Below are 24,681 nucleotides of genomic sequence, written 5' to 3'. Positions count from 1 at the left end.
ACATGGAACTGTTGGAACAAGTCCAGAGGAGGGCCATGAGGATGATCAGGGAACTGGAGCACCTCCCATATGAAGACAGGCTGAGGAAGTTGGGGCTGTTCAGCCTGGAGAAGAGAAGGCTGCATGGAGACCTCATAGCAGCCTTCCAGTATCTGAAGGGGGCCTATAGGGACTGTAGTGAAAGGACAAGCGGTAATGGGTTAAAATTTAAACAGGGGAAGTTTAGATTGGATATAAGGAAGAAATTCTTTCCTGTTAGGGTGGTGAGGCACTGGAATGGGTTGCCCAGGGAGGCTGTGAATGCTCCATCCCTGGCAATGTTAAAGACCAGGTTGCATGAAGCCTTGGGTGGCATGGTTTAGTGTGAGGTGTCCCTGCCCATGGCAGGGGGGTTGGAACTGGATGATCTTAAGGTCCTTTCCAACCCTAACTGTTCTATGATTCTATGATTCTACTTCTGATTGTTTCTGTATTGGAAATACATACTGCTGGAATCCTTAGGCACATAATAATTCAAATCTTACCATGACTTCTCAGTAAAAGATTTCTTACAGGCCTTCAATAACCCATTGAACTTTCTCAGAGATTGTAGTAATACATACTTGTCATTCAGTTAATCACTCCGTATGTTCTTTTGGTTATAATCTCAATGCACCTCAACTGATTCTTCTACCATAAACCAAATTCTGCATCCAAGGAGTAACTTACTTTCTTGTATTGCATTAAGAATTTCTGAAAAGTCCACATCTGTCTTCTGTATGTCTGGTGTTATCCATATTTGAGTTTCCAGCTGGTTAACCTGCAAATCCTCTCTTCCTTCTGAAGAAATTGAAGAGATTGATGGAGTTTGTGACAGGGCAGTAGAAAATCCAGCCAAGAGGCTTTGAGGTGAGGGAACATACACATTGAATAAAGCTACTTAATTCCCACCCCACCCCACCCCCCTGCCAGCAGAACCAATTTTTCTTCAAACCAAGCAGCTTTAGATAGAACATGGACTGACTTAGAGCTAAATAGAATGAAACAACATTCTCTGCTATCCGTAATGATCAGTCACCAATGGCAAGTCCCTCATTGACATGAACACATGGCACAGTGCCATGAACATCATATCACCATACCATCTACAAAACTAACTTCAAGATGTGAAAACAGACAAGAGCTGTTGTTACAAATGACACAGCACTACAGGAACAACCAGGCTAAAATAAAATACACAAAGGACAAATTAAGTCTTGAGACAGAAAACAACTATCAGGACAAAAAGAGCATGGACAGCATATTTCAGCCACAGGACACTGTAAGTTCTCACATGCCAAGATGATAGCATGCTGTGGTCTAGGAGGCACCCCAGTACTGGAGTCAGTTTCAAAGGGGTTCACACTTCTATGCAATGGTTGCTGTTTAAAAGCACTGCAGAACAAAACTGTCAGCTAGTGAGTCACTGTTTTAAACTGATTTGCACATGTAAATAGGCACAAGATTTGCCAATTTCAGTGTTCTTTCAACACGAGCAAAGAAAGCAGGGAGTTTTGAAAATGCAGAGAAAGATAGATGTGTGTCAAGTGTAGGAAGGAAAAGATACTAGGCAAAGAGCCTTACGCTTCTGGTTACAGGGTGCTGGGATACAGCCAGAGAAAAAGAGGGAGCTACTGGGCATATGGCTGGCTTTTAGAGTGGCAACAAAACCTTTCACAAAAGCATCTGTTTGAGGTGTGCTCTTCACAACAAAAAAGCCATAGTAGAAGAAGAAACCTTCAGGTCATTTAGTCCATTACTGTGCCTCACTAGAGGCAATCACTCATGCTTTTGATGGAATCATTTTTCTTTCTTCTACAGTCTGCCTATAACAAGCTGGTCTCATTCTGAATTCCCTCCTATATCATCCCCCTCTCCTCACCAAATGATTATCTCACCACTACCTTGCTAGGAACCATGAATTATATTCCTGGGCACAAAACTGCTTAACACTATTTTAAAAATCCTTCATTTTTTTTTGGAAATACAGATCTCAAAATGGGTATACAAACACCCACTTCAGCTCTTTTTATTTCCCAATGTTAAAATATTATAAATTCAAACCGTCTCATGCTTGCCCTGGCGTATTCTTTGTTCCACAGCAAAGACCCACTGTTAATATCAGACACAGCTCCCCTTGTAGAATCCTGAAAAGTGATCTGTCATAGAAGCAGCAGGAGTTCAGCACTTAATGGTGTAGAACAAAGAGAATTTCTTAAGTGAGACAGCTGATTATGCATATAGCAGCAGCCTAAGGAAATATGTGGATGGCCTCAGAGGTGGGAGCCTAGGATTAGCCCCAGAAGAGAATTCTAGGGACCATGGAAAAATACTGCAGCTGCTAGAAAAGACATAACAATATATTCTGTATAAACAATATATCCTATATAAATGATAGGATGGAGGTAGAGAGGTAAGCAATGGACAGCAACTCAGTTGAGCAGCTTTGCAAGTGATACCATTCAGTTTCTTGTTAAATACTCAGTTACCACTTGTAACATAAACAATTACATATTTACATCTCTAATCCAATTTAAAACTGCCATTTTAACCTTGGTTAGAGAAAAATAATGACAATAGTGACAAATACAAAATACCTCTCTCCCCCAAACCCTCCATCCTTGTTTACACCCAAATCATTGCTCCTCAAAAGACACGAAGGCAGCAGAATCCCTGCAGCATCTTCAACAAAGCTGAATTGGGCCAGGGAGAAAGGAATTGACAGCCAGCCAGCAATAGAGGTCCTGAAGCATTGGTATTTGATGGGCCATCTAACCACAGGCCTGTTGATAAAATGAAACCATTGGAGAATATACATGATCAATTTCAAAGCCACTTTCCAGTTAATGAAAAGTACTGTCTAGAAAGTGATCATAAAATGTCCAGCCTAAGCCTGACTGCTGTTCAGCCTATTAAGCCAAGGCAAGTTTTGCTGCATTCAAATCTCTCCTCCTGTATTTGGCCCATTTGCAGTATGGGGAATTTCCAGCAATTCAACCTTACATACTTCTCTGATTCACAGTAGCCTTCAGATCTAGCATCACTGCACAAGTATCAGATCTAGGACATCATCCAGTCTGATTTCACTTGAAATTCTAGGCATAATCTTCTACCAATTATTTGTGATATAATATATGGCTAACCACAAACTTGCCTTCACTGACAGAAGGGGAAAAAGAAATGTATCTGCCAACAACATAGCTTTTAAATAAGTGATTGCAGGGACAGTCTTCCCATGATCTTCACTGTGTCAATAAACAGACGTCAATCAGGGCACACCTGCTTCTACCCTTCTCCATCTCCCTCAGCACTCACTTTGCAGGAGGGAGAAATGCATTTTTTGGCTGAGAGAAACAACCCTTATGTGATGGGTCATGGACTGGCCAAACTAATGGTTGCTGATTTGTTAGTGGACAGAGGCTTTAGCCTACCAGCTCTTTGGAAAGAAAAACCACAGTGTTCTCTCCCATATCCCAGAGATATTTTCTTTATCTTACTACAGATATCTGACACCACAAACCAAGATAGTATCTGGTGTCACTGTTGCTCCTGATGGATCGCTAGCCTAGCTTTAACATTTCCTTCTTGCTTTAGCAGCTGCTGATTTATGTTTTATCAGTGACATGTCCCACTGAGTAAACTCTAAGCAATATTGACTGGGAGATTGGAAGGGAAAAAAGCCTCTTTCTGTAGAAACACAAATAAAAGTGAAATAAATGATAAATTTATCAAATTTTATGTGATTTTATTAAAAGATCAGATAATTTTTCTTATCTTACTGAGACATTTTAGTTCAACTGTGGCAATTTTAAATTATCTAACAGCATTCACTCTGATTTCCTCACTGATGCATGAAGTAATAATACATAAAATAACATATTTTCCCTTTATTTTCTTTGAAGGGTGTCTACTAATTTGTATAGGAAAATGAGATTTCTAAAAGGCACTACACTTTCAGAGGCTGAATGAGATGGCTTGTCTTAAACCAGGATTTTAAAATACCTCTAAATATTAAAATGATCACATGTATCAGAGAAACAAATTATGTAGAAAGGTACTAATGTTAAACAAGGTAATTCCCACTGTAGTGAGAGACACTGTGTCTGCTTAAAATTAAGAACACACTCTGGTTCTTGTTGAATGAGATCCTGTTACATGCATCTAGTATCTAGCCAATTATCACAATCAGGTTTTCAGACATGAACTTTACAAGTCAAAGCCTATTTTCTTGCATAGTAAACACCTGGAGCCCAATTTTTGAAATACTGTACATTTTTATACATGTGCTGTGATGTTCAAATCATATTTATAGATGGACAATCTCGCACTGTGGTCTGAAATCGAGCATCAGCACTTGGGTGAACAGAAAAATGCAGAGTTTAAGTATTTGGCACCCAAATAAAGAATATAAATTTAAGCTGATGGAAAAAGTGCCGCTGTTTCTCAATGCACGATAAAAGGCACACATTTACTCTGTATTTTTGAATGGACATGAGAACAGAACTGATCTTTGCGATTCACTGAGGCAGCCAGGGCTTCTTGAAGAGTTTTACCACTTAGATTCTGCTTGTTGATCAGAGTAGAAATACTTGACTCAGTTGCTTTCTGAAAGCAACAGCTTCTTTTCTTTGCCTCCCTCATTTCCAATTAACTCAGCAAGTGAAAACAAATGTTCTGTCTACAGTTCTAGAAGTTTCTGTAAAGAAAAATTTACAGCTTCAAATCACCTTTCTAAAAAGGCAGCACCAGCAACTTTTATCAGTACAGTGAGCTGATTTCTTATACAAAAAAATACAAAAAACCCTAAAAAATCATTTTGGCAGCAAACATGTACTTTCACAATGGCTGCATGAGCGTTAAATACGAGTAGCAAATAAGTACTATGCTAGTCAAGTATCCCAGGGCCATCCACCTCTAACAGGGCAGTACTTAGCAAGAGCAAATATTCTAATATGAGCAGGTTTGTTTTGCTACATTAACTACTGCCTGTAGTTTCAACAGCAAAGTTACTCCTGTTCACTAGAGCCTCTTCTTTAAAGCAAACAGAAAGCTGCTGCACATGGTAGCTTTTTCACTAAAGGCAAACCCAGATCAACGAGGGGCAAAGGATCCCCCCCTTGCAGATACATTTTCTACTGGCTTCCCACTGTGAGTGCTAGACAAGTCATTTACAACAAAAGTACAGTTTCAAAAGGACAATGCTTAAAGCATTACCTAGACATTCTAGTTAGGGCTATGCTCCCATGTGAAATCCATAGCTATAAGTAACCTCAATTCTGACATTTCTCATTTCTGTGATAGGAATGAAACAAAATGTACAGCATAGTCGGTCTTCTTGGCATCCATTCCATGCCTACATTGGACAACAAACCCCAATGGATGAAAAACATATTGGTTAGTTACTGCACCAGAAAAAAAGAAGCTATTTTCCAAGTCATAAAATGTATGCAAATATCTGTAATCAAAACACACAAGTCTTCCTAGCAAGGTAAAGTTCGGCTGAAAGCAGTGGCTCAGAGATATCTCATTATGAAACATTAGGTGGAAGGCTGACATATTTCTGCCTACGCAATTTTCTCTCGTGCAGCATAAACTTGATGCCAGTGTTACTATGTGCATCAATCTTATTGCAGTGATTATATTAGAGATATATTCTTATATTAAAATTATTTAATTTCTCATTGCTGCTCTTCAAACTGTCATATACAGAGTTTTACACTAGGAAAGTATTAATGATACCACAAAATATCATGTAACAATGAAAGAGCTGAAATGGAAGAATAAAGAAATATAGTTGTAGGAGAAGGAAATACTAGGTATGTTTAAAATACATGTGGTCAGTAGCCACATATTGAAAATATAATCAATTTTAATTTTATGTGTTTGTGATTACAAAGGTCCAAAATTTAATATCAGCAGGATCATTTGAGTTCATCCTGGTCAGCTTCATATCAAACATAAAACATTGGTTCCCACTGACTAACCCTATTGTAGACAGAGAATCATAGAATCACAGAATAGTTAGGGTTGGAAAGGAGCTTAAGATCATCTAGTTCCAACCCCCCTGCCATGAGCAGGGATGCCTCATACTAGACCATGTCACCCAAGGCTCTGTCCAACCTGGCCTTAAACACTGCCAGGGATGGAGCATTCACCACTTCTTCTGGCAACCTGTTCCAGTGCCTCACCACCCTCACAGTAAAGAACTTCTTGCCTTCTTCATGGAAATAAAAAAGAGGAAACAAAAATGAGGATGTTTTAGAGTTTCCTTACAAGTCTTTTGTACAGGTGGAAGGGTTTGTCCTCTCTATGTACAGCTAGGAGTTCCTAAAAGCATAGGCTGAGTCCACATAGAAATGAGTTTTGCATCATGAAGGATAACTCTGTCTTTCAGTGTCTTGTTTTTCTCTTGAACAGATATGAAAAGATTTAGTATCATCAGCATTTTGCAAGACCTATTCCGCTCCGCACAGCAGTTTAAGAACAAGAATCTTTCGAAATGTCAAAAGGTCTTTTGTGTTAGGTCAGGTTAACACTGATGATCTGCAAGCCACCAGTGCACAGGACAGTAATACTGCTGAGTTATGCTCACCTTTCTCCTGTGGTCCTTGCTCCCTGGCATGAGTGCTTCTTATTCACTCCCAGCTGAGCTACCACACACCAGCTGCAGATGCACCCATACAAGAGGGCAGTTCCCTCAGACCTGCATGGTTTCCCATCAGAAGCCTCATTCAAGTCAGGGCAAAGGCCAAATGTCTTCTTTCACAAGTATCTTGTCAGCACATGATGCAGAAATGTACCCTCTGTCCTGCCTTGAGTAGTTTCTTCTCCATACAGAAGAAAAAGGCTCTTTTATTCAACCTGCCACATTTTGGTCCAGCACTTGGCTCCTCTCTAAACCAGGATTCGCTATTACGCAGAAGCTTTTCTTCTGTCCTTTCTCCTTACCACTAAGCCTCCTCTGCCTTATAGCTTCAACATTCAGACTTTTACAATGGGTTTGTGTATGAGATGGGTTCCTTTATTCTTTCATTTTGTTGCTTCTTTCCAGTCTTGGGTTCCTTCTGAAAATGGCAGTGAGGATAAGGACAGGAAAAGTCATGTGTTTAATTCTTTCTGAAAATGTGTTGACATATTTGTATATTTAAGAAAATGCAACATACAAGGGTAAGACCAGCTGTGTGCCACATCTGCAGCAGTTTCTGTATAGCATGGCAGTGCTGGCACATATGTACCTGTATTGATAAACTGGGAGTATCTTAAAGGCCCCAGTTTTCCCTAATTTGAGGTATTTACTTGTGGAGGTCACAGGATTTTTCACCATGTATCTACAGAGTGCATCCACAGTTTTGAAATTATTATAAATTATAGATAATGATACACATTGAAAGAGAGATCTTTAAAGACTTCTGATTTAAGTCAAAGCACTCCATAACAGCAATAGTATGCTATGTGCTTCTAATACTGAAAATATTGTGAACTCTGCATAAATATTTGCAGACCTTTGAAAAACCTCTGACCTGGTAGATTGTCATATATAAGTACGTAAGGACTTGAGTATAACCCAATACTCTTAATCAGTTTACCAAATACCTTAAAAAAAAATAAAGTGTATACTCTGTTAAATATTCAGCATAGCTAATCGAATCTTTCACTATGCAGAAAACACCCTTTATCTTAATGGTTTTCTTACTGATTAGGGATAAAATAATGTGTCTGCATGTTAGTGTCCTAGAATCAAAAGCTGAGAGTAATAGCACAAAAATGCCTTATTAGTTTTGAAAGTTATTGGAGTACATACATAGGGCTACTTAATTTTCCATAAGTCCAACGAATTCAAAATCCAAATCATTCTGTTTGTCATGAAGAGCCCATGCCATAGCTGTCTCTGTGCATGGTCATGTCAAAGGTATGGTAATAACAACACTGGAATTTTTTTTGAAAAGCAATTTAAAAATAGTTTTCCTTTGCATTGCAATACACTATAAGGCATGACATATGTTTAATTATGTTAATAGAAACTCTTTTCTTATCTTCCAGAAGCAGCAGTAGTGGAGTTTTCCAAACACCTAATATTACTAATCTATCAGAGACTAAGATATTTTGAAGACATATGGTGTAGGTTCTTCTCTACATTAAACCATGGATGGCATTAGACAATTAACTACAGAGAAGTGGGGAGTCCTACATTCAACTCTTGTTTTTCACCTCTCTCATGCTATGTATGTCTTTTCCACAGGCAATGACAGACTAAATGGATTGACAGCGCTAGATGCAAAGACATGCCTCAAAAATCAGCCTGACAGTCAAAATAGCCTGAACACCAAGCTATAGGAACGGGGTCCTGCTAGGCCTCAATTCTTGCATTCTTAATTCCGTCACTGCCCAGAATGAACTGTAAGCATGGGGACAGTGAGACCCACCAACACTGTGCTCAAGAGAAAAAGGCATCTCTTAAGCAGTGAGTTCAGATGGGACAACAGCTGAGAAAAACTAACCATACACATCTCCCACATGGATAAACACCCAAACCACGGGGCTGCTGTGCAAAAGCACACAACCTCTTTCTTCATTTCCCACCTATGCTCAGAGGATGCCTCAATGTCCTAAGGCTTGAAAGGACCCAATGTCCATGCAGAAGCCCCAAGCATACATGTCACATATTCCTTTGACTAATATTACCAATTACCTGGCTCTGCATGGCTCCTGTGCAGATCCTTACACGATCAGTAGAGGGACAGTGTTGCACAATAAGCCTTTAGAATTACCCCTGGAAGTACTTATCTTCACTGATAATATAAAGAGACAGGGCACTGAAGTGTGTTCTCTCCTGCTGCGGGCAAAGCTATCCTTTTAAAGTGTCATAATACTTGGGACAGAAATCCACAGGAGGCAGTCTCAAAATGGCACAAAGCCACAGTGTGTAACTAAGCAGATATATTTCTGCACAGTTGTATGTTGCATATGAGAATCTAGAAAGAAGTCTGAGATCTAAATGGACAAAACAATTCAGCCCATTTCCCATTATGTAAAAATAACAGTAAGAATGATTGTATTTTAGTTTAACCTCCTTCCTCTTATACTGTGAGTGTGCATATAAACATAGCTATCAAAGATCACTATCACATATGTTCAAACATTTTGTCCTGTTTGAAAAAATCTAACTACTTGTGGATGACAAATCCTTTAGTTACCATCTACCTTTAACAATATCAGAAGTTGTTAGCAAGCAATTCATAAAGAGGAGAGAAAGAAAATATTTGCTGCATAAACTGTTTATTGCAGAAATATTGCCCAGTTCTCAAGTCAGCAGTTTGCTGGTGAGACAACCAGAAAAGCTGGCTGCACGGGGATGAGAAGCATGACTTAGCAGATAACTTCAGAGCAGCAAAGATGGGACATCAAGACAGTTTTTACAAGATACCAGACGTCTCTTCCAGGTGGATTTTAACGTAACAACCAATTTTACAGGCTCATGTTATACCATAGCCTATCGCTGCCTTCACAATCTAGACACATCCTGATAATTCATTCCCACATAAAGTACAAGCAGCTAAACCATTTGGGGAACTTCAGGATAGCATAGGAACATGAAAATGGTTATCCTAAAGACAGTACAGAAGAACAGAGATCTGTCCAGAACAGGATTCTATTTCTGACAGCAGATGCTTCGGTAAAGGGAACTGAACAGCACCAGCACATCCAGTCTATTCTCAGTCTGTCCCTTTCAGCTTGCAGAGATTTAGAGATTTATGAGTGGAAGGTTTCATCTAGATGATAATGATTCATGGCTACTAATGCCCCTTTCCTCTACAAATCTCTTCTTTTTATACTCACTGTCACCTGCAAGCTGAAAGGTAGCCATCGTATTCCTCCCTCACACTTGTCTCCAGGCTTCATGAGCTGGTGGGTCTGTTCCTCAGTGTCATGGTAAGACCTAAACATGCACATTAGGGCCATGAAGCTCAGAAGTACAGTGTCACCACAAAGCCTTTCCTTCTTTAGTCTCAGACAAGAGCTATCATGCTGACCCCATGAAATATGTCCTCCTGTACAGAAACTAAAAATGGAGCAGTGAATTCTACCCTTGACTATCACAAGGAGAGGATGTTTCCAGCCTACCAGTGTGGGTGTGTGGAGACCTAATCAGGGAGAGGCTAAGATAAGTGTCATCATTCAGTTACAAGTTGGAGCTGAAGATTGGAGGCAATATTTATGTATTGATTATCTAAAAATATTCTTACTCAGATTTTTAATTGGTCTTTGAGAGTACCTCACAAGCAGCAGGAATCCTGCCCCTAATACTGTTGCAGTTGACCTTTCTTATAAAGCCCTGCAATGTACTATAATTAAGACCCACTAAGGAGAAATAGAACATTTTACCATTAAAATGCATGGACTAGTTTTGGGCTGTTCACACCCAGTACCAATCCAAAAGAGATTATTTTCAGTAACTGGTATTAAGCAGAGTCTCCTTCACAAGCAGTAGGAGAGTATCTGAATAGCAAGAGTTGCCATTTCCAGGCACTCTGGCAGCACAAAAAGCCTTGAAAATATGTGCAGGTTTGATGACTCTTAAAAATCTTCCACAGTCTCATGGAAGCAGACTGATAGCATAAATTCAGCACTCTAACAGGTCCTGAATTCCTTTCCTGCGCTAGGTTGTTCCTAAAGCAAGGTTTAAATAATGTACTAAAGTGTAGTATTATCTCCCTTTTTCTGTATTGAGTACCCTGGATGTTATCAGTAATGAAGACCCCAAAAATGCATAAGTTTTGTGCTCCATTGGTCTTCTGAAGCATAATAAGGTACAGAACTCCACACCCAAAAGATGCAACCAGCAAATATGGTGCCTCTGTGGAATTATCCAACATACAGAGAGCACATCTGCTTTCCTGAGACATCCAGCCACTCATGAACAAGGAAAGACAGCTATCTGCTTCACCCAATGGGAGTTGTCTTCTGGAACAAGCAACAGATCAAAAATGATGCAATCTTTTCTTCATATGCCTGCTGTAAGCTATGATATTGAGTTTTATGCAGTTTTTTTGGCTTTTGGGCTTTTTTGGCATCACAGTACATTTCACTGGCTGGAATTTCTAGTGGGTTCTGATGCCTAGATGCACTTACCTGTATCATATCTACTCACTTAAGGAGCAAGTTCCCTCCTCCCCCTGTCCTTTTTTTTTTTTTTTAAATTATAATGAAAAGTCTTACTTAATTTTGAGATTTCAGAATGAATCAACCCTCTTGGTGCTAAAGAAGAGGTCTTGCTATCTTTTGGACTGGAACAACCCTTTTGTGGAAATTAGTAACACAATACAGCCTATTACAGTCAAATCCTTTTTCTGATCTCAGAAGCAACTTTGCCAAAGTAGAAGCTAGTTTTTTCCATCTTTTGACAGTCTACCTGCACGAATCTTTCCTTGGAATATATGAAACATATTTTACATTAGAAACGGAGGCTTACATAATACTAAACCCCCTTTAAGGAAGAACTATAGAGCTACAAAAAAGTTACATTTTTCAGTCAAGCATTACAGGAACATAATTAACTGATTATTCAAAGTCTTTCTCATTGCTTCTTGAATTATAAGCTATTTTTAAAGTAAAATGGGCCATTACTTTCTCAGAAACTTTGCAAAATTTTGTGTATATTGTCTATTTTCTTCAGCATAAGCTAGAGTGATCAAGAATTTTCTTAACTGTTTTAACACACTTATGGTAGACTGGTCTCAGGATATTACAACCTTGCCTTGGGATCAGCAATATTCCCTGTTTGACGCAAAGCCATGTCTGGCTGCCTTTCCCTGTTTTGGACAAGTTTCCAATTGCGAGAAAACTCCCTGAAGGTGGAATAATCTAGAACATCCACAGAGATGGCATTTTGCAGGCTTTGTGAGGTGACTACATAGTTGTACACTAACAATAACCAGGAGAGACGAAATCTGAGGGTGAGCAGTACTGATTTTAAAATAACCATACATAACTGATTGCAAGAATGAATGAAAGATCATATTACAACAGCAGAGGAGACTGATCAAAGCAGGAAGGAGAGAAAAATAAGTCTTTGAAAAGAGATGAGTTTATAAATACATCCTCCCCGGAGAAGCAGAGCACGCTCAAAGCCACCACTTAAAACTGTTAATATTATTTTTGAAGCCGCTTATTGAGAGTGTACACAGGTCCCGGGTAGGTTCAGTACTTGTGTGTGTCATGTGCCACAAAAATTGACATAGAGGGATGCAGTTTCTGCCCAATTCAAATACTTTTAAATTAAACAAGATAGATAGCATTGAAAAAACAGTACTTTGGCCCTAGAATTAATTTTTTTTATACATGTTGTTTGCAAAAGTGTTACAATGAACATTTTAGGAGACTTTAGCTTAGGAACAGGAATTTTCAAAGAAGTGGCTTTTGTCCTAGAAAAGTGATGAATGAAATAGGCTGAATGACTAAGCAAAGCGATAGAAGATTTCAAGCTCTGCATCATCTGTTATCTAGTTCAGCTCTCAATTTCAAAGTACTGCATAATCACCATGTGACAACCTGTCACTCAGATCTGTGAAAAAAGGTCTTCATTGTAATTGAGGCAAACTGCACTTCTCATTAGGAGCTTTGTGGAGGCTCCAGAGGATCAGTACTCAGGCAAATGAACTGCCTCTGTATTCAGCAGGGAGGTGTTTCCAGCTCACACTTGAGGTGCAAACATGAGAGAAATTTTATTTGGTGCATTAAACTTGCATTGTATTGAACGCAGCCTGCAGCTAGAGAACAGTTAAGTATGCAGGCTAGTTTCTTTGACATTTATGTCCTTTCTGCATATGGATATTTCTTGTAAATCTATTCTTTAGTAATATGAAAATCAACTTAATGAAGGGAATAATAAATGTTTCTGAAATCTGCTTGCTTTTTGCATGCTTCATTCTACATGGGAAGAAGTTCTATATACATCCAGCAGAAGCCATATTGTAAAAGACTGCTCCCCTAATAATGTTATATAGATAAGATACAGCACTACTGTCAATGTGAATTCAAATGTTCACTTGAGTTTACATCAGCCATTCCCAGACCTTGTAAGAATTTCCTGCCAAGAAAGAGTTGAATGGCAGAGCTTTCTGGTATAATTGTTTGCAGGAGTTTATTCTTTTAATGAAAGAGATATATGCTACACATCCTGCCAGTCAGCAAAGAAAAGAGAATGTGTTTTAACAAATCACATCTAACTAATACAGATCTTCCAAAGACCATTCACAACCAAATGTGAATGCTGACAAGCATGTGCACATTGCATGATGAGAACAGAGTATCTTTTGCACAGTAAATTTTCATTTTTGAAGAATTTAGTTCTAGCTGTCTTGATGATTCTAAGTTCATTAAGTTGTGACTAACCTCATTAAACATACATTTCCTTTTTTCCTTTAGACTGCCACAGTTTCAAGAACCATGTTTTCTTCCTTGCCTCATAAGTCAGGTGTTCTTTTGGCCAACACCACTAGCTCTTCTTTCGTTTTTTCACACCCAATAACTACAGGCATTAATAAAAATGCTACAGTTTGATAAGTAAAAAAAAAAAAATAATCAAAAGTAAAGCATGCCTAATGCAAATACATCTTCTTTTAACATTTGTAACACATCAGGTACTATTTGTCATAAAAAGCAAGAGACTGCCAAGAAAAGGATTCTCACTGAATTCCAATGACTCTACTAGATTTCCACTCTAATGCCAGAAGCCAGTCCCTTCAGTAAGTGTTTCCTTGCCATGGAATTTAAATTTCTTTCAAATACCATGGGTATGCTTATATCATTTCAGGTGGCAAGGAATCTCCATTCCAAAATATACTGTTCTTTGGCTCTGAAGGAGATATTTTGAACAGTAAACTCTTGAAAGCAGAAATTTCTAGAATATTTTTCTTCATTTCCTGGACTGAAGACTCCTGTGTATTTACTAAATTCTGGAAATAAATGGATTCACACATAACCCTTCCCTGTTGTGTGCACAGACTGCCTGAGGATCTAATTTGTACCAGTGATATAACTGAATATCTACGTTATTACATATACACTCCTATATAAACTCAAAACACATTAAGGATTAACCAGAGGCCTTTACAGGAAGAACAGAGAATAAAAGTCTTGGTGGGGAACCTTTGAATCCCTGTTATTATAAAGCGGGTAACAGCTGTTATGAAGCATTGCAAGTAGAGAAGACCTAAGATGATTTCAGAGTTTCACACAATGAAATAATTCACTTTACTGCTGCTTAGACTTATTAAATAAAGCAATTTTTGCCACAGCCAGGAAATTTAATGACTCCTAGAGAAACTAGGTTTGACAAGTTCTGCGGAGTCTGAGAATAAAGGAATTCATCACCAACAGGAAGAAGTAGGGTAACATTGTCCTGATTTGAAATCAGTGGAAAGGGCAGGCAGAAAAGTCCTTCTTACTCCATACAAAAGATGCAATGCCATCAGAAGCGAGGCAAGAATTTTTTTGTTCCCAAAATTGCCTAACTCCAACATCAAGGGAACAAACCGGGATGACAGTTTAACCTCCTGAACAATTGTTCAGTACTTGGTTCTGCTACTCTGACAGACAGCCAAAATGCTGATTACCACTGCTTTCAAAATAAGCCTCCTGTGTGCAGTACAGGCACATTGATCATAATGGGGGGCTGTAACAATTTACAGCTTCCAAAACCTTGCCTCCGGTGGTTTGAACCCTGTGCTTCAGTATCCTTGTATCCCATTAGACACAATATACCACAACTGCTCGCGTAACTGGGAGATGATAACTGGAAGTTTCTCAAAACTAAAAATACTCCCTGATTCTGTAAGGAACGTATATTTGTCTTACTATCATTGCATCTAAATTTGCCATCTAATTGCTTTACTTTACTTTGCTTTTCTCCTTTCTAAGAGGAACTTCCTTCATACAGGCACACCTGCAAAGGCATCAGAAGTCTTCACCATTAATAACCATTTTCTTCCACTCATTTCTCCATTTTCCTCTGTGTTTTGTTTCTGTTACTTGATACCTTCTGATCTGCTTAAAATCAGAGTTTAGGTCTCCTGGTTGAGCAGTACTTCCTTGCAAGCTTGCACAAGACAATTTTTTAGAGTTTTTTTGTTGTTTGTTTTCATGTTTGTTTTTTTTAAAATATAAGGCACATTACAGACAACTTACTGCTCATTAGCCACTCTAGCATCCAAAGTAACAGGAGAAATCATCAGCCTCAGGCTCCTTACCAGCTAGAAATAAAACTGGCAGTGAAGCAAGCTGAAAAGGAGCACGGTAATACTGATCAATATCCACAGTCCTTCCTCCTTCGCAGGAAACTACCTATGAATTTCATTCAAAAGAAACAGCTCTCAATTAAAAAGAATTCATGATAAATAATAAAAGGTGTCATTCTGAAAAGAAGAAAAGTGGCCAAGGGAAACAAAGTAACGTGCAGAAAACAGAAGTGGTATCCTACTAGAGTTAAAAAATACACATTGTTTCTTTCAACAGTTCTAGCCTCTCCAATTGATAAAAATTAGAAATGCCCTTCTGTACAACCTGTCATGCTACACTGTCTTCATGTTCAGAGTATTTTTTAACCGGACAAAGGAAATTTCAGGCTAAATATAATGTATACTACTCCAACAGTGAGAGCTTCTTGATTGTGATAACAGCACTCCAATAGAAGAAAGAACCCAAATTGTATGAACTGTTTAAAATTAGATCGAGCAAAAACCTGAGAAATTTACTGTATGCAACAGCAGGAGCACAGATTGGAAAATGGTGGTGCAAGATCTGTTACCTCAATGGTTAATGTATGTCATAACTTTTTCTTTCTAAAATACCATAACTATTTATAATGTTTATGTCTTAGATAAGGTGGTGCCATTGGACAGCCAGTGTACAAGGCTAATTATGAAGATACAGCTGTTAATCAGTGGCTGAGTAAGAATGAATAACGTACAATTTTAGATTTAAATTAAAATTTTCTCTTAGGAATGTTATTTATTACAATTGCTGCCTGACCATAATTTTTCTTAGACTCTACTTGTGTACAACTCAAATGGTTGTAATTTAACCTGGATACAGAGATAAATTTAGTGTTGGTATATAGAATTAAACACTCAGACCCAAATAATAAAAACATTATTTCATTCCAGGTGAAACAATGACACTGTAAGTTGGTTAAGAGAAGATTCCTGTCATACAACATATTTATAAAAATCTGCAGCCTTTAAGGCTCTGGGTACTACTAACTCCTCTTAACTTCAGTGAAGCTCACACTACTAAATGCCACCTTGAACCAAGCCTCCAAGCATGCTCTCTGCAGGTCATAGATGCTGTTATTGTCTAAAGAGCAGAATATAACAGGCAAAAGTAATCTCATAAGACTGTACTGAAAGCTAAATTCCTCAGAGAATCATCAGCCAAATGATGCTCACTAATGAGCTCCATTTTAGGAATCCTCTGGGGTCTAGTAGAAAAGGATCTTTTTCTTAACCAGAAACCAGCATACATTGCCTGTACATTATTCAATATTAAAGCACAGGCCACATCTGTCAACACATAGACATATAATGCATAGCAGCTCAAAATAAATACAGTTATTGTGCACATTCAAGATACTATTTTTTCACAAACTGATGCACGTTTTTTTTGTCAATCCTTTAGCATGCTGCAATCATGAGCATGTATCTTCAGTAACAACAGTTTTGTAGTTGTAGTACTAATTTCTGTACAAAAAGAAAAAACACAGAAGCTGAAAAAATAGAAGGACAAACAAGTGAACAGACGAACTGAAATAAAGCATATGGTTATGAGTCAGTGTAAATTCTTAATTAATCTGTATTGACAAAGATTATGGTGACTAAATAGTATGTGTGCATGAAACTCATGGCGCTAGACCTGCATAGCAACCCACAATAAATAACCTAAATTTTCAGCTTCTACAAATTTAAGCTATTTACTACTAGATCTGCAAGGCAATGGAAGTACACTAAGGGACAGTGCACAGAACTGTCTGTCTCCCATAAATACACTCTTCTCCTTGGCACCCAAATAGCTGCACACAGGGTGCAACATGCCCTTTTCCTGGGCAGAAACCCTGGAAGATTGTGGAAGATCTTCAATATAGAAGCTACAAAACTGACTTCATGAGCAGCTGTAATTTGCTCTACTTAGGAAAGAAATTCTGAGTTTAATTTTCCCATGAAGAATGCCTGAATATGGCTAGCACAAATGTAGTCCCCTGTTATAAGAAAAGATTCTTCTAAAATAGCTCTGGCAATTAACATAACAAGGAATTAACTCAAGGTGTCAATTAGAATTTGATGGTTTCCAGGAGATTCTGGCTTTCTTTTAATAAGTTTCAATTTGTTAACCATTTAATGTATGTTGTAAAATCTCCTTCAGATCTAGAGTTTTTGTTTGCATTCTAACAGCAAGACTTTGATCTATGCCCTGGATTGTGCTTTTGATCAAAACCAACACTTGTGTCAATTACTGAGTTCCGCTGGGGATGCCTGCAGCCTCTACAGCATTGCCATTAGCTCAGGGCTTACCAGAATTAAACATATATTGGGGGAGCAGTATTAAAAAATAGTAGCCGATGCTGTCTCTGCTTTGACATTCTGGATATCACTCCATGTTGTATTTGGTTTTTATGATTAAACTTACGTTTTTATTTCCCACTTTCAGATGTCCCAACTGTTGTTGCTCCCCATAATCTATAACTGACAAAAACATACTGAATGTAGACAAAACATCAGTTGATAGCTCTGACAATCAAAAGATTGATCTCCATGCAAGCATGATCTGATGCTATTAATAATACCACTTCACAACATCATGGCACATCACACAAGAAATGGAACTTAAAAAGGTGCCAAGGCACATCTGTTACCTGGCTGATCCGTTTTTGCTTTTCCACCAGTGACTCCCAAAATACTAGATCCAGAAGATGAGGCTTCCATTTTTATTGACCCTCTGACTTGTGGGAGTGAAGGATGCCCAACCACAGGCGGACGCTGTGACACTGGGTAGCTTGCTGCAGTTCTCCTCTGATAGATTTGCACACTCTTGTCAGCCCCATGAATAGACAAACTTATACCTGACAGGAATAAGAATTAGTACTGTTAGGTATGAGAGACCAGCATGGAATAACTAAAATATAAAATTTGCCATGGTTTAAATTGGAGTTGTAGCAGCCTTCTTGACGGAAAAAGGCAAACCAAACCAACCTATAAAACCAAGAATTTTCTATGAAAATTAAGAATGTGAACATCTGTGGTGCTGTGTTGCAAACATCAGTCAGCCACACTAATAGATATTTAAATTAATACACAGTCATGGCTTACTGCATTACTGGCCTGCAGGAGGAATTATCTTCCATTCTTTCAAAAACCCCACACAGCTTACACAGGACGGTACTAATGAGGTAACTACCACAGAGTTTATTAAATGACAGTGTTCTGATTGATGGACCAGAACTTGGCCATAATGGCTCTTCTGAGCATTCACAAGTGTTAGGAAGTCTCATCATATGGAAAAGATGCTACGCTTCATGTGGTAACTAGTTTTTAAAGAAAAAAACAAGGTCTGGTTTGAGAAAAACAGTAAGGCTATCAGCAACAACAAACATGACCTTAAGCTTGAAAACAATTCCACTTTCATCAGTCCTGTGAAACATTACCTACAACAGTGGAAACTATCTTTCACAAACATTCTCAATTTTGTCACATAGCAAATTTTTAAATAGAAATTGTGATGAAAAAACAGGCTTTACTTTTTCAAACAGAAAAGCAAAGTTGACATTTCCTATGCTCCGATTTATTGTACAGTCTAGAAAGAAACACCATTTTACAGTAAAGAATGCAGTTTCTGACTTCCTTACATTCACATTGATGCAATTGCTCCAACTTTATAATTACTCTCAGCGTACTCTGGTGAAAATATTTAGACAATCTCCTTTTGGCAACAAAGCTGAATGATAATCCTACGCTAACGCGTTATGCTTAATTTAATTGTGACTCTTACAGCTTTTATCAAACAAACCATTCTTTGTTTTAGAAAACCAAATGAAAAACCCTAACTAGATATAAATGGGCAAACTGAGAAACAGATAAAAAAGCAGACCCTAAAAACCGGAAATGTGGATCTAAGCACACTGTAAGTTGCAGTAACTCAAAATCATTAGACATCATTGACTAGATCACACATTTCTGTGAAAGGGGTCACTCACCGAAATGTCCAAGAATGCCTTAATGACTCTGCTCTTCCAGTTACACTGAAAGACAATGAACCTCTAGGTCACTGAAGAGGCTTTGAATCCCTGAAATATTAATACACTTCTACCTATAATATACTACCAAGGGAAAGAGAGCTGCCACTTCTGTAGGCAAATTGTGAGCACAGTGTGGCTGCACATGAGGAAAAGCTGTGCAAATTGGTCTTCTTCAAGATGTCTTTGTTCATTCAGAATTGAAGCTGCACAGTTGCTACCTGACTTTGCTGCACTTCAGCAGAGCTGATCTCCTGCAGGAAGTGTGAAGGGATGAGGACCACCTGCAGCAACTGCTCAGATACATCCTGGTTATAGAACTAATGTAACTGTCATCTGTCTCCAGACTCTTGAAATCATATCTCCTTTGGTATGGCCAGCAAATCCCATTTTTCCCCCATCTTGGGAAAGGCAGCATAATAACCCATGAGAGCAGAATGACAATGAGCATGCCTGGACGACACATTTCTTTGTTCATGTTAGCCAACAACACACTTCTTTGATCGTGTTAGTCGTATAGCTTAGTCATAAGGGGCTTCAAACAGCTAAGCCCAGCTGTAAAATGAGCTCTTTATTTCTTGTGCAGTCACTAAAACTTGTGATGCTGAAATTATTGCTCAATTATGCCCAAGGTATTAAAAAATCAACCACAACTATTTATTTCCTTTTATCATCACTTGTTGTCATATAATTTAATACAATCATCTCTTGGAAGCTGACAATAGAGTCACTAAGTTACTCTGCCAATGCTAAACATGAATCTGGCATGAGCACATACTAACTTCATCTCAGTAAGGCTGTGATTTCATTTGGTCATGAAATCAGTGATATATTTTAGGAACTGGTTCCAAACATAAACTGACTGCTACATTTCTCTGAGGTTCAATTGCTTCTTCATGTTCTGAAAACAGTCTATAAACTCTCATGCAGCTGTGACTCAGCTTCCTAAACAGTTTCTGCAGCACTTTTTTTTCAGACATCAAAATAAAGGATACTGCAGTCAGATCATGAAGAACTGCAAAATTTGCAGATGGATCACATACAAAATTATGTGCAATCAACAGCTTGACTCTGGTTATACACAACCTTTTGTTTCTTCCGATAAAGAGAGGTACTATAAAATTACAACACTAAGCTACATGAAAAAGAATGTGCCAGCATTATTGGAATTTTTACATATTATCTTTTGGACATATTTAAAACCTAATAGTTCTCAAAAAACTACTACACTTTACACGAAAGGTATGTCACCAATATATTCAACATAACTGGGGGTTCTTCACCCCGCTCCTCTTGCCACTGCAGTTATTTCCTTCTCAGAAGACATTCTCTTGACTAGGAGAGTGAATTTCCATTATTTTCGTGAGAACCAGGTACACGACAAAGATGTATGTGAATTTAATTACCATTTCAGATTTTTCCAGAAAGAGACTAGATCTTGTTTTTCTTTGAACATTTCTATTGTTAAACTAAAAGTCTGCAAAAATGTAAAACAGTAATATTGCAGTAAGCTGCAGTAATACCTTGTTTTCATGTGGGTGAAAGTCCTCTTAAAAGAGATATTGACAGTTGAAAATACATCCCCAGATAACATGCAGGAAAACAGAGACAAAGAGAGTGGAAATCAGAAGTAGAAAAGCTATAGGAAATAGCACATATAGCTTATGGGAGATGAAAACCTGATGAGCTATCAACATTAAGCAGAATCTAGAGTAAAATATGTCTCACGAGCACCGTTTTGACCTAGGGCTGCAGTGCAAATTCAAGTGAAGGACTTAATGCTAGCCAGTAGCCATAGCTGACTGTTCACTACTGTGGAGGAATGGCTTCTAGACAGGGCTCAGTCACCTGCTCTTGGCTGGCTGCAAACCAAGTATTTAAGAGTGGGAAGTAGAAGTTTAGTGTTTTGAAGCTGGACAAGATCTGAGCCTTCAAGTATTATATGTATCACTCAGCTCTCTTCCTTTCTTGCATGCAAAAATCCTTTGTATTTTCCAATTTGCACATGGCTTTCTCTTCCTTACTTATGTTTCTACCTTTTTTTTTTCTCATACAAGCTTCTTGTCTCCATGAGGAGCTTCTTGGTGCTCTTTGGCTCTCCACTGATGCTTCTGCTTGAGCTTGCAGATTCATGTAAGAGAAACACCTTCACTCCTTCCCTACCAACACATCCCTGCTGTGCAGTTTGCCAGCAGGGAAGAGCAGCCTCTATCCTGCTTCTGGCTAACTTTTATTGCTCCCAGTTTTGTCTTTTTACTATAAATTTTCCAAAGCAGCATTTATTTTCCATCGAACATATTTTGCTTCTTACAAAGTGGTAGTATACTTATGACACTGAAGAATTTATAATGCTCCACATAAAACCTGCATAGGAGAACATTAAAAGTGAAGGATTAAAGTACTTCCAAGTCAAAAAGCAATAAAATGAAACATAAAGAAGAGAAAGGAGGGAGAAACTACTAAAAGTAGAAAACACTACAGTTTGACTGCATCCAAGGTTTTATGTGATGGTGGTATTTGTTTTTTTTGGCTCATCAGATGCTACAGTGATGAACGACCACATCCTGCATTATTCAGAAGTCTCTGCCAAGGCATCTGCTGGGGCACCTGCTTTGGTCATCTGATCCATGGCCAGTAGGTGTTGTGTACCATGCACCTCTCTGCAAGGAGCAATACCTGCACCCAGTGGACCTTATCCAGCATGCCTGTGTTGCTCATCTGGGCGTAGAGCAGTGGCTCTGGCACTGGTGGAGATGGCTCTAGCACCAGAATTCTGGTCAGCAAGGCAGTGTATCTAAATTATACTGTGCTGGGACTGAGACACTTCTCCACGTAGGGAGACACCCCTCTGTAGTGACTGTCAGGTTTGGGTCAGCTCCAGTTCTGTTCCACCCTGTACAACTTTGGTAACCTATTTAAAGATTAATTCCTGCTGTAGGTTCCCTCCTGGCACGTCTCTCTCTATCCAGAGGTAATATGAACATGAGTAAGCAATAATAATGCAATGCAGAGTTACACTGTATAAACAATCCATTAGCTAATAGTGCTTAATTAGCCTCAAGTGCCCTGACCTGCTTTGTAGACCTTCTCTGGGCTAATAAGCTGCTGCTCTGGGATAATAAGCTGGCAGGTGCAGTTAAGTCATTTTGGTTTGGTATCATCAGAGTGCCAGTGCTCATGTGGTAGACAAATGACTCCAGCTATTTCTCACTTCTATTTGGTTCTTTTATTCTACTTCAGCCCTGTGTGGAGGCCTTAGGAGAAGACTGAGATAGACCCTTCTTCAAGGCCTTTTTCAGATCAGAGGAAGTGCAGGGGAGTACAGGGCAAGAAGTGAGGAAGAAAATTTCAGATGCAGTGTCATGTAGGGCCAAGACAAGTAAAGTAGTGCTGGAAAGCTTGCAGTCATCAAGGCACAGATGAGCAAGGTCATAAAGAAACACTGGAAGCATGGGCAGGGAGAGGAAAATGAGGTTTTAAAGTGCGGTATATGAATGGGCACATTACGTATTTAGTTCCTTTCAACTTTTTCACCCAGGAAATTTGTCCACCTTAAGAAGTCCACCTAATTTGCCCACCTTAAGAAGTTAAGCATCCTTCCCTCCCCTTGTGCAAACTGTCACATTTACCGCTAAAGTCAATGATGCTCTGCAGACAGCTTCAGCTTTTTCTTTCTGAAGCTAGCCTTGGTAAGGGGGAACTCAAAAAGAGCAAGCAACATAAAAGGTTTCCCATGCTAACCCAGTTTCATCTGAGACTCAGCAGAGACAGTTATGCTTGATACCATGATGGGCTCACTTTGAATCCTAAGTGGAAATGAATGAGCACAAGAGAAAAGTTCATCTGCTGTCCTCTGTACACATGCCTCAAAGCACAGTCTAAAAGCAGTTCCCTTCCCCCCCCCCCCACGCTTTACTTAGATAACAAATACATGCAGAAAAACATGGCTTTCTCTCTCCACACTTTGGGGGGAAATGTCACAACAGCTTTAGGATTCCCACATTAGATTAAATCATTTTTCAGAAGTTTAAATATCACCTCTCTAACACAGTATCAAGTCCCTTGTCATTGGAAACAAGTGATTCATGAAATCATATCTAAGCCCAGTTTATGCTTCAAGTATATCTTTGAAAATGTTTAAACTCTTCTGACTACACATCAGATGTAAAAAAAATCCCTACAAATGAAAACACTTAAGTAAACAAATGGAAATGCTACTAGTTATAGAACTATCCTGAAACTGGACTGGCTGGACAGAAAGACTAACCTGAGCATCTTGACACACACTCAGTTTTCTGAGCTTTGCATGCTCTTCCCTGTCACTCCCTCCCAAATACTGGAGAGCTGACAGGATTTTCAAGACCCATAGTAGTTTCAGAAACTATTCAAAAAATGCTACTTCCCCCCTTATTTTCTATCAAAAATTTTGTCCAGCTGGCTCCTGAATGTATGTATTTTTTAGCATATTTAATTTTTCCATGGAAAGAAACCACAAAGCTTAAATACACATGCTGTGAAGGAACAGCTCTTTGAAAAATGTCATCCCCAAAGTTTTATATTTAAAGAGATGATGAACAACCACTTCCCTTTACCTCTCTATTCCACTCATGATATCCTATTGCCTCTCTCCCAAGTTCAAGAGACCTGGTTTACACTGCTGGCCTTCACCGATAAGGTATTGTATACCTGCAGTCATCCCTGGTCACCCCTTCTCTGTTCCTTTGCTTTTTCGAGAAATGAAGACCTAAAATGCACAAAAAGAAAATTTCAAGCAGTAACACCGGAAATGCCCACGATGTTCAGGCTGTGCCTTCAACAAGGATTTACACAGGAGCACAATGATGTTTCTAGTTTTGTTCTTTCCCTTGTAATTTCAATTGCCCCAAGACACTTTTAGGCAGGCTCTGCCTCCCTGTCACATTTGCCATCACTTCAGGCAATTTTCCAGTGAAACAGGGATCTCCCTGTTAACCCGCCTGTTTGAGGTCCCTATGTCAAGCAAAATCTGCAGGAAACAATACTTTATTGTTTCATTCATTTGTATATCTCATCTTTCTCCACTTCAGTTGCTTTCTAGGTCTCATGTTTATCCTTTCCGTAAGAGCATCACCATACAGCCATTCTGTATCAGCAAAACAAATCTTCACAAAGTTGCATTACTTGTCACTACATTTTTTTTTCTGTTTACCCTCCTTCAATGGGAGAAGGGTAGCACCATCCTGTGCCTGCTAGTCACTGGAGGTGTTAGGATCTGCGTTGTGAACTGTGATCACAGGTGTGTCTGAACTAGAACCAGGACCCATGAAGAAGGGGCTTGTGTATGCATGGAGTTTATGCAGCTTTGTCTGCATTGATTTATAAATGAAGAGTTAAGGAGCAGG

The 24,681-nt window shown here is 38.8% G+C and overlaps 1 protein-coding gene across 5 annotated transcripts in view; it reads right to left on the bottom strand.

Annotated features, from left to right (window-relative positions):
- Window positions 1-24,681, bottom strand: part of ANO4 (anoctamin 4) — a 218,144-nt gene that overhangs the window by 115,559 nt on the left and 77,904 nt on the right. For 3 of the 5 annotated variants that reach the window (XR_009964174.1, XM_062615474.1, XM_062615475.1), the window contains exons 3-4: window positions 17,924-18,130; window positions 709-819 (exon numbers count right to left, since the gene is read on the bottom strand). Coding sequence is in view for 4 of the 5 variants with exons in the window: in XM_062615474.1 (XP_062471458.1) it covers window positions 709-819; window positions 17,924-18,130 (318 nt within the window). In the remaining variant the exon portion in view is untranslated. The remainder of the gene's footprint in view (window positions 1-708; window positions 820-17,923; window positions 18,131-24,681) is intronic. The other 2 variants (XM_062615476.1, XM_062615477.1) reach the window with 1 other exon arrangement.

The sequence above is a fragment of the Pezoporus occidentalis genome, unplaced genomic scaffold (assembly GCF_034315485.1).
Source record: "Pezoporus occidentalis ecotype Australia unplaced genomic scaffold, CSIRO_AGI_Poc_V1 ctg182, whole genome shotgun sequence".
Lineage (NCBI taxonomy): Eukaryota > Metazoa > Chordata > Aves > Psittaciformes > Psittacidae > Pezoporus > Pezoporus occidentalis.
This window is presented reverse-complemented; position numbering and strand designations above follow the sequence as displayed.